Raw genomic sequence first — 13,839 nt, 5'->3', positions numbered from 1 at the left:
TGTGATCACTATTTGCAAATACAAAATTTTCTCATTTTCTTTAAATGGAACACCCTGTATATTAGTATTGCATTTTGTAGTAAATATTACAACCTTCCTTTTGGTATAAGGTTGTATGTACACAGCATGTTCGGTTTTGTAAATATTTAAAAAAGAACTATAGATTTTACGTTTCGCGGATATTTTATATCCGCGATAATTTTAATTAAATTTTTTTGCAAAAAAAATTATAATCTGATTTTAGAAACATACACTAAAATATCAAAGATGAAAATAAAAACGTAATTAAAGATTAAAATAAAACGTATGCAAGTGCAACTTAATTGAATTTAATAACTTTAAAATTATGTTACAAACAATATTTTACCACACTAATAAGTAATTAATATGGTTAAATTAATTATTAAATTAAACAACCAATTTTAAAATCTACCCTAGAAATTTTTCTACCCTTGTAACTTTATTGTACCCAATTCTGTTAGTTAAATTGTATTTACGAGTAAGATCAGTTAATAACTTTTTACTTACTCTTAAATACAATATAACTAACAATTAATTTGGTACAGGAAAGTTGCTGTGGTAGAAAAATTACTAGGGTGGATTTGTTGGTGAAATCTGAAGTGTCAATACCACGACTGTCAAATAAATGTTACCAATTTCTGCCAAAATGCCACCTTTGTTCGATCGCAGTTAGAGTGTAATCCGAACAAGTGTACTTTATAAAAACGCTTTATATCCCACTTATACAAATTGGATGAAACAAATTAGGGCATGTTTCTTTAAAATTACATTAATAGAAAATATTAAGTGTCATCACGGCAACTGTCAAATAAATGTTACCAATTTATGTCAAAATGTCACGTTTGTTCGCTAGCAGTTATAGTGTAATCCGAACAAGTGTGCTTTATAAAAATTAAATGAAACAAGTTAGGGTATGTGTCCTTAAATGTACATTAATAGAAATATTCCAATATTACTTCTACGCGTATATAATAAAATGTCGTATTCCAGTGTACTCAGCTAATCGATTCTAAAAAGGAACACATACGGATGACGTGCAACGGTATCTATATTGTACAAACTGTATCTTCTTCTTTTGCCCTTTAATTCGTCCAATTTTGAACATAGGCTTCCCCCAGTTTCCTCCTTTCGCTTCTGTTTAGTACTTTCTGTTTCCAGTGCGTTCCTTCTATATTTTTAATGTCGTCTCCCCATCTCATCTGGGGTCGTCCTCTTGCTCTCTTTCCTGTCCATGGTCTCCATTGTTGTATCGTGCTATTCCACCTATTGTCCGTTTGTCTAGCGTTATGACCTGCGAAGCTCCATTTTAGTCTGGCTATATGTTGTCCTGCGTCTTTGACTTTTGTTTTATTTCTTACCCAGTTGTTTTGCTTTTTGTCTGTCAATTTTACTCCTAACATTGCTCTCTCCATGGCTCTTTGTGTCTTCATTATTTTATCCATGTTTGCCTTGGTCAACGTCCATGTTTGGCATGCGTATGTGAGAATTGGGAGTATGCACTGGTCAAACACTCTTGTTTTTAAGTATTGTTGTATTTTTTTATTCTTTAGGACCCATTTTAATTTTCCAAATCCTGCCCAGGCTAATCTGACCCTTCTTTTTACCTCCGCTGTTTGGTTTTCCTTATTTACTTTTATCATCTGTCCCAAATATATATAATCATTAACCGCTTCTATTGTGGTGCCGTTTAGTATTACGTTTCTATTATCTTGTGTTTTTGTCATTGTTTTTGTATTGGCAAACTTCATTTTTAGACCTATTTGTTTGGATTCATTTGCTAGATCGGTTAGCATGGTTTGTAGTTCTTCAAAACTTGATGCTATGACTAATACATCGTCTGCATATCTTAGGTGTACGAACTGTATAGTGAACGATATTTCTGTAATATATTACATATAAAATATATTATAGTATAGCTTACCGTGCGTGATAAGTTTAATTCGTAAAAAAACGTAGGTAAGCACATTACTCCAGTACCTACTTAAATCTTTTTTTATTATATAAAATTAAAAATAACTACCTGGTCTATATCGGAACTCCGGCTTGGTTGATTCATTGTACCTATATATTTATCCAGCCAAACAAAATTTGGCTTACTATAAACGGAAACTAAAAAAAAAACACCAACATTATTTTAAACAAAAAGTTTTAATCACAAGTATATATTTTCTACAAAACCTAATACTTATATTAAATAGTAATATTAAAGTAATAAATCACTTTTAAAATGTAATAATACAAATATTATACTTCTTGGCAAAACAGCTTGAGCAAAACTAACATTTATTTCCTTTTTTTCTTTTACTACATTCAAAATTGGTTTCTAACGATTTATCCAAGCAACAAAAATGTAAAATCATTGAAAAATGATGAAAATTACTGAACGTGATTTTATTGTTTGAAAAGTGTTAAAAAGTTGATATATGAGGCATCTTGTGTCGTCATGTAAAAGTCATGTAAAATTGGATGCTTTTTGTTAAACATTTAGCTCGAAAAATCATTGCTTTTTGTAGGTTGTGATATTGTTAGTAACCTTTGTGAGTTGGAATAATTAACAGAAAGTTGCCAACTTTCAGTGGAAAATAAACTGTTGCTATAAATGTTACCAACTTTCTTAATTAGTAAAATCATACCAAACTTTCAAAAGTTGTGAGTTTGTACGTCTTTATATGATTTGAGAAAGATAGGTTCATTCGGTTTAGTAGTTTTTGAAAAATTGTAATTGTTATACGGATTCTATAACAAAAGATATTTTCAAATGGGGGTCAATCCAAGCCAAGTGGTCCAAGAGTGGTTTCTTGACTACTTTTAATATTTTTTATTTTGCTACCTTTTAAACTTCAGTCTATAGAGAGTACAAAATTGCATTCATTTTATTTTAAAAAAATTTATATTGTAGATGGCGGCCATTTTTGCTTCAGCGTATCGATCATTTTCACGGAAAGCATGGCTTCGCTCTTTAGCCAATATTTTCACTTAGGTTTGTCCTAGAACAATAAATCAAAAACCAAATTTTTTAGAAAAGTATGCTCTAAAAACGGTCCATAGCATTATTTAATTACAAACTACCCTTAAGGCCTTAAATGAATCTCAAAATTTGAAAAGGTAAACTGATAAAATTCTATTTTCAGTATTTTTTTAACAGCATAAGGCAAGCAGATAATGGTTTGTAATTTTTTTGTGGGACAGACATAAGTACAGTTACGATCACTGAATAGTTTACACCTTAATTTTTATATTGTAATATTGTAAAATTGCAGTGTCGTACGGGTTTGATAAATGTCAAAGTCAAAAAATTTCAAAAAGTTAGTGCTTGTCAAGAACTTCGCGAGTTTTGAAAAATAAAATAGAACGATATCAAACTCCTTCAAAATGGTTAGAATGCATTTGGATTATGCGAAAAAAGCAAGAGCAATTGCCAAACTCGAAGAAGGTTGGTCACTAAGGCAAGTTGCTGCAGATTTGAAAGTAAGCCATATGTGCATAATATGGAAAATCAAACAAAGTTGGGATAACTTTCACTTTATAGCGCGGTTGGGCGGTTCAAGAGGGGAGAAGATCTCCACAGATCAACAGGATGAGATGTTAGTAGATTGTTTGAGAGAATCTACTTTTGCCACAGCTCAGAAAGAGACAGCGTTTCCGGGCAGATTTGCGCTGCACGTAGAAGAATTAAAGCAAGTGGACTGATAAATTGTGTAGACGAAACCTTTTTTGACTGAGTAAACTAATCAAAATAATATTTATATTATGTTGATTTTTTAATTTTAATCAACTCATTCTAGGAACACCACTGGTACCGTCACTTCTGACGTAAAAGGTGCGTTTAAACGAGGTAAAAAATTTAAAAAATTGGCTCCTAGATACGTAAGCCTGTAAACTATTCAATGATTGTAACTGTACATACTTTAAATGAAAAAAGTTTGAGCTTTGAGATTTAAGTAACATTTTTCAAAAAAAAAAAAATCTCAAAAATGTAATTTTTTGAAAAATCTCAAAGTTTGTTCCCTTGTATTAGTCTAGTCGTAACATAGGGGGTCCCGTGGGAAATTCTAGCTCGCCGTGATTTGATGGTGGTATTATAGGTTTTTTGGGTCGCTGAATCCAATGGAAGTGGTCTAGAAGCCCAAATATGGTGCGTTTAATTGTTTTAAATTTAATTTTAATTTTACCTTAACAAATTATGTTTTTACCAAAACAAAATTAGGTATTTTTCAGGAATTATTAGAAGCCCTGTAAATAAATTGATAGTGTTAAGGTCTTCTCTGGTATATTTTTGGTCCCTGAATCGAATGCGACTAGTCGCGATTACTCCAAATTTGGTCTTATTTTGTTAATAACAAAATCCACAGAGAACGACAGTTCTCACCAGTGGCGCACAACACCCCTACAAGCGACACTATATATACACGAAATTTTCGATTTTCTAAACCTGACTGAATTGAAAATTGGACCAAATCCCATCTTAAAGTTTAGGAAAAGACTCGTCCATCCATATGTTACCTCTCCATTTTGGTCCAAGGGTGTGGATTTTACGGCCCTTCCCATTTAAGGCCTGTTTTTCGTTCTCGTCCCCAAAACTCACAAAAATTTCAAAAATTTAAGCTTGACCTTTGCGGCTTCCAATAGCACAGATCATTACCTTTCCAACGCATGTTTAATTTTGAAAATCGGTTATACCATTCAAAAGTTATCGAGCTCAGAAATATGACTCAATTTTTATTTAAAAAATGGAAAATGTTTGTGGATATGTATGTATGTATGTACAAGAATAAAAAACCGCTAAACGCCGTAAAAATGAGTGGCGCATAAAATATTCCAGCTACAAAAGATCTGATATGAATATTACGTGGCGCGAAAATGGATTTTCATTTGATGCAAAACAAAATTCTAGTTTTATTTTAAAATATTTTTCCATAATATTTGCTAAATTTGAAGTAAACGCGCCACAAAAGAGTAACTTTGATACAGTTTGAATTTTGAAACTCTTTTGTGGCGCGTTTACTTCAAATTTAGCAAATATTATGGAAAAATCTTTTAAAATAAAACTAGAATTTTGTTTTGCATCAAATGAAAATCCATTTTCGCGCCACGTAATATTCATATCAGATCTTTTGGTGCTGGAATATTTTATGCGCCACTCATTTTTACGGCGTTTAGCGGTTTTTTATTCTTGTATCAGGAGTTTTTCAAAGTTATTTATAAATTAAATGTATGAAGTTGAATACAATGTTCCTCTATTACACGTCAAGCTTTATAAATGGTCACCTTTGTTGCATTATCTCCCAAATGATCTAGTGTCCATCGAATGTACACTAGATTTTTTTTATTCGAAATAGATTGAAAAAAAAATATTGAGATGGCCGGTAAATGAAGTCGGACTGCCCGTTGCCAGATCAAATTTAGCGTCGTAACCACTACAACTACATAAACCATTTCGGGAATAATCGTTAATTGGATTATACTTTTGTAGCTTAATAACTTCTAAACGGCTTAACCGATTTTGATTAGTAAACATGAGTTTGAGACGTATTGACCAGTAATATCTGATTGATCTAAGGTCAAGTATGATAACTGAAGCTATTACAGGAATTATTGAGCTTGAGAAACCGTTTTTCCCACAGGAAATAGATTTTATCATACTTATGAAGCCTATAACCTAAAAATTTCAAATTTTCCGGGATATGAGGTATACACCGTTAAATTCGTCTTGAGTCCTTCTACAAACGCTAAGTTATTGGCGCAATTCGTAGGTTGAAATGTTGAGTAATTGTCGAAAAACCAAAATTTTCAAAGTTTAGTTTTTCAGTTTTTCAGCTATACTGAGCCGTGTGTATGTCTGATGCTGACGGCTTAAACACCATTTGAAAGCTTAAGTCAACACTATTAATTTGATGTATTTGCGGTTCTCCTGGCTCTTCTTGATCCGAATATATATACCCCCAAAACATATGCCGTTTTGTACCTACTAAGTCCTATAGCTGGCTTATGGGTGGTCAAAAGTCACAAACTATACCGGTTCTAAATCGGCCCTGACCCCCTCTTCAAACACAGAGGAAAAATATCAAATCGGTTTAACTTTCAAACACACATACATATATATCCACAAACATTTTCCCTTTTTTAAATAAAAATTAAGTCACATTTCTAAGCTCTATAACTTTTGAATGGTATAACCGATTTTCAAAATTAGACATGCGTTGGAAAGGTAATGATCAGTTTTATTAGAAGCCGCAAAGGTTGGATTTAAATTTTTAAAGTTTTTGGGAGTTGTGGGGACGAGAACGAAAAACAGACCCTAAAGAGGAAGGGCCGTAAAATCTACACTCTTTGACCAAAATCGATGGTTGAACTTTATGTATGTGTGTGGAAAAGTTACACCGATCTGAATTTTTTTTTCTGTGTTTCAAGAAGGTGTGAGGGCCGATTCAGAACCGGTCTAATTTTTGACTTCTGACTACCCGTAAGCCAGCTAGAGGACTAGGTAGATACAAAATAGCATATTTTTTGGGCGTATATATCTTAGGTTCAAGGAAAGACAGGAAAACCGCAAATACACCAAATCAATAGGGTTGAGTTAAGCTTTCAAATGGCGCCTAAGCGATCAAGCTGAGACATACACACTGCTCACCATAGCCAAAAAACTGAAAAATTAAACTTTGAAAATTTTGGTTTTTCGACAATTACTCAAAATTTCAACCTACGAATTGCGCCAATAACTGAGCGTTTGTAGAAGGACTCAGGACGCGTCTAATGGTGTATACCTCATATCTGGGAAAATTCGAATTTTTAAGTTATAGGCTTCATAAGTATAATCAAATCTATTTCTTATGGGAAAAACGGTTTTTCAAGCTCAATAATTCCTGTAATACGTTCAGTTATCATACTCGATCTTGGATGCGTCAGATACTACTTGTCAATACGTTTCAAATTCATGTTTAGTGATCAACATCAGGTAAACCGTTCAGAAGTTATAGAGGTCCAAAAGTATAATTAGTCCAGGAACTGAAATTTTTCACTTCGCAATTTTTACAGAATGGATAGATTTGCTTGAAAATTTGACAATAAGTAGTGGATAGTCCAAGGATCAAAATCTATATGATGCCGAAAGACGCTTTTACCATGGGGTGGTTGCCACCTCATCTTGAGGGTGGAAATTTTTTATTATATTTTGACCGCAAATGCTGGTAAAAATATTAATTATAAGCAAAAAATGTTCATTATACATTTTTTTGATAAAATTAATAGTTTTCGATTTATTGGTTATCGAAGCTGTTAGTTTTATATCGAAAAAATTACCAGAGAACGGCAGTTCTCGCCAGTGGCGCAGAAATACACCCCCCTACACGCGACACTATTATATACACGAAATTTTCAATTTTCTAAATCTGACTGAATTGAAAATTGTGCCAACTCCCATCTTCAAGTTCTGAAAAAGACTCACCCATTCATATGTCAACCATCCATTTTGGTCCAAGGGTGTCGATTTTACGGCCCTTCCTATTTAGGGTCTGTTTTTCGTTCTGGTCCCCAAAACTCCCAAAAACTTCGAAAATTTAAGTCCGACCTTTGCGGCTTCTAACAGTACTGATCATTGCCTTTCCAACGCATGTCTAATTTTGAAAATTGGTTATACCATTCAAAAGTTATAGAGCTTAGAAATGTGACTTAATTTTTATTTAAAAAAGGAAAAATGTTTGTGGATATACAGTATGTCCCTGTAAGTTGTATCCATATGGAAAACATTTTTATTATTAATTTTACGAAAAAAAGTTATTCTTTATAAAAAGCTCTGCATGGTCCAAAACCTAAGATTTAACCATCAAATATCAAATTTTTTGAATATTATACGAGGTATGTCAAAAAGTTTGAATTTCACTCAAGAGTCAAGTAGCTTTATTTTTCACAATATTGAAAATTGCTATTATGAAAAGTTGTTTGGAATTAAAAACTGTATTATAGTATGCAATAACTATAAACTAACATTAATTTCAGTTATTTTAATTCAGATAACTCTTTTATTATTAATTTTACGAAAAAAAGTGATTCTTAATAAAAAGTTATGCATGGTCTAAAATCTAAAATACAACCATCTTTTGTCAAATTTGATCAATTTTATACGAGGTATGTCAAAAAATATGAATGTTGTCAAAGAGTAAAATACGTTTATTTTTCACAATATCGAAAATTGTTATTATGAAAAGTTATTTAGAATTAAAAACTATGTTTCAGTATGTATTTACATCCTTCTTATTGAAAAATTCTGAACTATAAAGGTACTTTACTTTTGATCTAAATTTATCTTTTTTGACATACTTCGTATAAAATTGATAAAATTTGATATAAGATGGTTGTATTTTAAGTTTTAGACCATCCAGAACTTTTTATTAAGAATCACTTTTTTTCGTAAAATTAATAATAAAAGAGTTATCAGAATTAAAATAACTGAAAAAATAATGAGTTATCCATAATTTAAAAAAAATTCAATTAGAAGGATGTAATTGCATATTAGAATATAGTTTTTAATTCCAAACAACTTTTCATAATAGCAATTTCCAATATTACGAAAAATAAAGCTACTTTACTCTTGAGTGAAATTCAAACTTTTTGACATACGTCGTATAATATTCAAAAAATTTGATATTTGATGGTTAAATCTTAGGTTTTGGTTCATGCAGAGCTTTTTATAAAGAATAACTTTTTTTCGTAAAATTAATAATAAAAAAGTTTTCCATATGGATACAACTTACAGGGACATACTGTATATGTATGTGTGTTTGAAAGTTAAACCGATTTGATAATTTTCCTGTGTTTGAAGAGGGGGTCAGGGCCGATTTAGAACCGGTGTAGTTTGTGACTTTTGACCACCCATAAGCCAGCTATAGGACTTGGTAGGTACAAAACGGCATATGTTTGGGGGTATATATATTCGGATCAAGAAGAGCCAGGAGAACCGCAAATACATCAAATTAATAGTGTTGACTTAAGCTTTCAAATGGTGTCTAAGCCGTCAGGATCAGACATACACACAGCTCAGTATAGCCGAAAAACTGAAAAACTAAACTTTGAAAATTTTGATTTTTCGACCATTACTTAACATTTCAACCTACGAATTGCGCCAATAACTTGGCGTTTATAGAAGGACTCCAGACGAATTTAATGGTGTATACCTCATATCCCGGAAAATTTGAATTTTTTAGGTTATAAGCTTCATAAGTATGATAAAATCTATTTCCTGTGGGAAAAACGGTTTCTCAAGCTCAATAATTCCTGTAATAGCTTCAATTATCATACCTGACCTTAGATCCATCAGATACTACTGGTCAATACGTTTCAAACTCATGTTTACTGATCAAAATCGGTTAAGCCGTTTAAAAGTTATTAAGCTACAAAAGTATAATCCAATTAACGATTATTCCCGAAATGGTTTATGTAGTTGTAGTGGTTACGACGCTAAATTTGATCTGGCAACGGGCAATCCGACTTCATTTACCGGCCATCTCAATTTTTTTTTTCAATCTATTTCGAATAAAAAAAAATCTAGTGTACATTCGATGGACACTAGATCATTTGGGAGATAATGCAACAAAGCTGACCATTTATAAAGCTTGACGTGTAATAGAGGAACATTGCATTCAACTTAATACATTTAATTTATAAATAACTTTGAAAAACTCCTGATACAAGAATAAAAAACCGCTAAACGCCGTAAAAATGAGTGGCGCATAAAATATTCCAGCTACAAAAGACCTGATATGAATATTACGTGGCGCGAAAATGGATTTTCATTTGATGCAAAACAAAATTCTAGTTTTATTTTAAAAGATTTTTCCATAATATTTGCTAAATTTGAAGTAACGCGCCACAAAAGAGTTTCAAAATTCAAACTGTATCAAAGTTACTCTTTTGTGGCGCGTTTACTTCAAATTTAGCAAATATTATGGAAAAATCTTTTAAAATAAAACTAGAATTTTGTTTTGCATCAAATGAAAATCCATTTTCGCGCCACGTAATATTCATATCAGGTCTTTTGTAGCTGGAATATTTTATGCGCCACTCATTTTTACGGCGTTTAGCGGTTTTTTATTCTTGTAATTGTTTATTCGCCGAAAAGCTCGAAATAATGCGCTATCTACAGCAAGTTTGTAGTCGTTTTCATAGTATTTTTATACGCTAAATTGATTGCCACTACTCGTGATAGTTTAAACACGGTTTATAGTACGTTTACTCACGGTTGTTGCTCTAAATTTTAAAAAACCACCTGGATTGACATGAAATTTGGTATACACGTAGCTAACAAGTCAAACAAAACAAGTGATATTGTGCTGATGTGTGATGTTACCCCGGGGGTGAGTTTCGCCCCTTTTCGGGGGTGAAAAAAGACACTTTCAAAATAAGTCCGGAAGTTGATAAACTAATTAATTCTAAGCAACTTTTGTTCTATACAGTTTTTTCACTAAATCAATACTTTTCGAGTTATTTGTGAGTGAATATGTTCATTTTTCAACAAAAAACCCACGTTTTAGACGGTTTTTCGCAAATAACTCAAAAAGTAAGTGTGTTTTAAAAAAATTTCTTAGCAAAAATATAGACTATATAAAAGTGAAAAAATGGTGTAAGTGTGAGGTCCGTAGACCCAGGAAAAGCGGAGTTGTAGCTAATGAACAACAGGTTCATATTTGTTCAATTCCCAATCGAATATTTCAACATAAAATAACCAATTGATGGATTCGACCGTTACTTGATGGAAATTCATTTTATATAACAATAAAACACTAAAAACATTTGTTTTCTATACTTCCACAAAATTTATTATAACTATGTGACTACAGCTGTTTCGGCAGAGTGCCTTTCTCAAGTGATTTATTTTACTATGTGTTTGCCTTTTTAAAGTATTTAACTGAAGAGGTTGAGAAGTAGGGAGCTGTTTGTCTAGAGTTGGTCATTCAGAATTATATCTGTAGTTTTCAATTTATTAATTTCCATAGATTCTAATAAAGATAGCTTAAGGCCTTTATTTTGAATATGCAGAATTTGAAACTCTATGTAGAAGTGTCTGTTTTTCTATTCTTGAAAGCCCTTTTGTGTTCTGCTATCCGTTTGTCAAAGGTTCTGCCAGTTTGACCGATGTAAGTTTTCAGACAGTCACCACAAATTAGTTTGTAAACACCACTCTGTAGTTGCTTTCTCTTTCGGCTCTTATTGTTCTTAAAGACGTTCTACACCTTCGTTGCGGGGTATGCCTCTCAGAGGAAAGGGGGGAAACTTATATGCGAGCGAAAGTTGGTAACAATGCATTTATAGCAGAATACTCAAATCATATGTTTCAGTATTGAATACTTTATAAAAATAAATTATAGTAAGTTACGGAAATTACGGAATAAATTACGGAATTAATTGTAATAAACAAATTAAAAATATATGTTATTCCTTACAAAAAAACCTTTAATTTAAGCACAAATAATTAAAAATCGTAAATTTGGGTCAAAAGTTATTAACTTTTTAAGAATTCCCATAAGAGCCCATGTTAAAACTTAACTTTGACCCTTAATAGTAATTAAACGGCACGGTAAAAAATTTTTTAAAAAATCAAGTGTTAGTTTTTTGATGTAAACTATAACATACTAAAATTTCATGCAAATCCTTAATTCTTTGCCGAAGGTGTAGAACGTCGTTAATATATTTGCTTAAGTTGTTGTTAGTTCTGAAAGGTGGGGTTATTCCTTTCTTTTTTATGTATCTGGCTATTTTTGTTGTTATCTTGCCAATATATGTGAGAGAGCAGAAGGTACTGGGTTCTTTCTGTGGTGGTGGATACACCAATTTCAGGGCTTTCTTATGGAGTTTTTGGTTTAAAATTTTGTTAATTGATTGTTCGTTATAGCCGTTGTTTACTGCTATAGTATTTTTACTACAAAAGCGATATTACGTATTAAAAATGTTTGACGTAAGAGAACTGTCAAAACATTAGGTTTATAAAAACATGGCAATAATGAAAAGTCACATTCTAATGTTTTGACAGTCCTCTTACGTCAAAAATTTTGACCTACGTAATATCACTTTTGTAGTAAAAATACTATATTTGCTTAATGATGTTCAGTTCTGTCTCGAAGTTATTTTTTGACATGGGAATTTCTGTCAGTCTATGTATCATGCTATGGTATGCTGTTAATTTGTGTTGTCTAGGATGGGATGATGAATTGTGTATATTTGTATCAATATGGGTAGGTTTATGATAAACGGAAAACTCATGTCTGTTGTGTAGTCTGGTAATTGTTACGTCTAGAAAGTTTATGGACTTATTCTGTTCTGTTTCTATTGTAAACTCAATTTGAATTTACAATAGAAACACAACAGAATAAGTCCATAAACTTTCTAGACGTAACAATTACCAGACTACACAACAAACATGAGTTCTCCGTTTATCATAAACCTACCCATACTGACACAACTATACACAATTCATCATCCCATCCTACATAACACAAATTAGCAGAATACCATAGCATGATACATAGACTGACAGAAATTCCCATGTCAAAAAATAACTTCGAGACAGAACTGAACATCATTAAGCAAATAGCAGTAAACAACGGATATAACGAACAAACAATTAACAAAATTTTAAACCAAAACTCCATAAGAAAGCCCTGAAATTAGTCTATCCACCATCACAGAAAGAACTCAGTACCTTCTGCTCTATCACATATACTTAAAAAATAAAGGAATAACATCAGCTTTCAGAACTAACAACAACTTAAGCAAATATATTAAGAACAATGAGCCGAAAGAAAAAACAACTACATAGTGGTGTTTACAAACTAACTTGTGGTGACTGTCCGAAAACTTACATCGGTCAAATTGGCAGAACCTTTAGCAAACGGATAGCAGAACACAAAAGGGCTTTCAACAATAGAAAAATAGACACTTCTACATACGCACTTCACCTTCTAGATCATAATCATTCTTTTAATGAACAGTTTCAAATTCTGCATATTCAAAATAAAGGCCTTAAGCTATCTTTATTAGAATCTATGGAAATTAATAAATTGAAAAATACAGATATAATTCTGAATGACCAACTCGAGACAAACAGCTCCCCTCTTCTCAACCTCTTCAGTTAATGACTTTAAAAAGGCAAACACATAGTAAACTAAATCACTTGAGAAAGGCACTCTGCCGAAACAGCTGTAGTCACATAGTTATAATAAATGTTGTGGAAGTACTATCTGACAAACGAGACCTGGCGGCTGACCTTGCCCGAAAATACACAGCGATAAATGTACAATACGACAAGGTCACGCGCCACGTCTCGCTTGTCCGATTGTATAGAAAACAAACGTTTTCAGTGCTTTATTGTTAGATAAAATAACCAAAAAATGAAGCACTTTTTGAGGATAACTCATTACAACTTTTTTAAAGCTTGTAAAAAAAACTTTATTCTTGTTTTTTCAAAAAGTATTTGGTATCAAAAATAAGCAAGTTACGCTCAAAATAAAGTTGGTTCCTTTATTTTGGTAAAAAAAAACGGGAAAATCACCCCCTAATTAGCATCTTAAATGAAATTAATCGTTACCGCTTCACAAGTTGCTTTACTTATGTTGTATTTATATGATCTGTAAGTTTCATCGGTTCGAAAGTGTTTATAAAACCACGACACACGTGATTTTTTTTGTTGAAAAATGAACATGTTCACTCGCAAATAACTCGAAAAGTATTGACAGTGAAAAAATTGTATAGAACAAAAGTTGCTTAGAATTAATCAGTTTATCCACTTCCGGACTTATTTTAAAGGTTTATTTTTTCACCCTCGAAAAG

At 32.0% G+C, this 13,839-nt stretch overlaps 1 protein-coding gene across 1 annotated transcript in view; it reads right to left on the bottom strand.

Annotated features, from left to right (window-relative positions):
• Positions 1–13,839, bottom strand: part of LOC126879592 (inositol polyphosphate 5-phosphatase OCRL) — a 185,474-nt gene that overhangs the window by 136,547 nt on the left and 35,088 nt on the right. The window contains exon 4 of the mRNA XM_050642760.1: positions 2,042–2,130. Coding sequence (XP_050498717.1) covers positions 2,042–2,130 — 89 coding nt within the window. The remainder of the gene's footprint in view (positions 1–2,041; positions 2,131–13,839) is intronic.

The sequence above is a fragment of the Diabrotica virgifera genome, chromosome 2 (assembly GCF_917563875.1).
Source record: "Diabrotica virgifera virgifera chromosome 2, PGI_DIABVI_V3a".
NCBI lineage: Eukaryota > Metazoa > Arthropoda > Insecta > Coleoptera > Chrysomelidae > Diabrotica > Diabrotica virgifera.
Note: the sequence above shows the minus strand (reverse complement) of the source record. Positions and strands in the feature narration are given on the sequence as shown.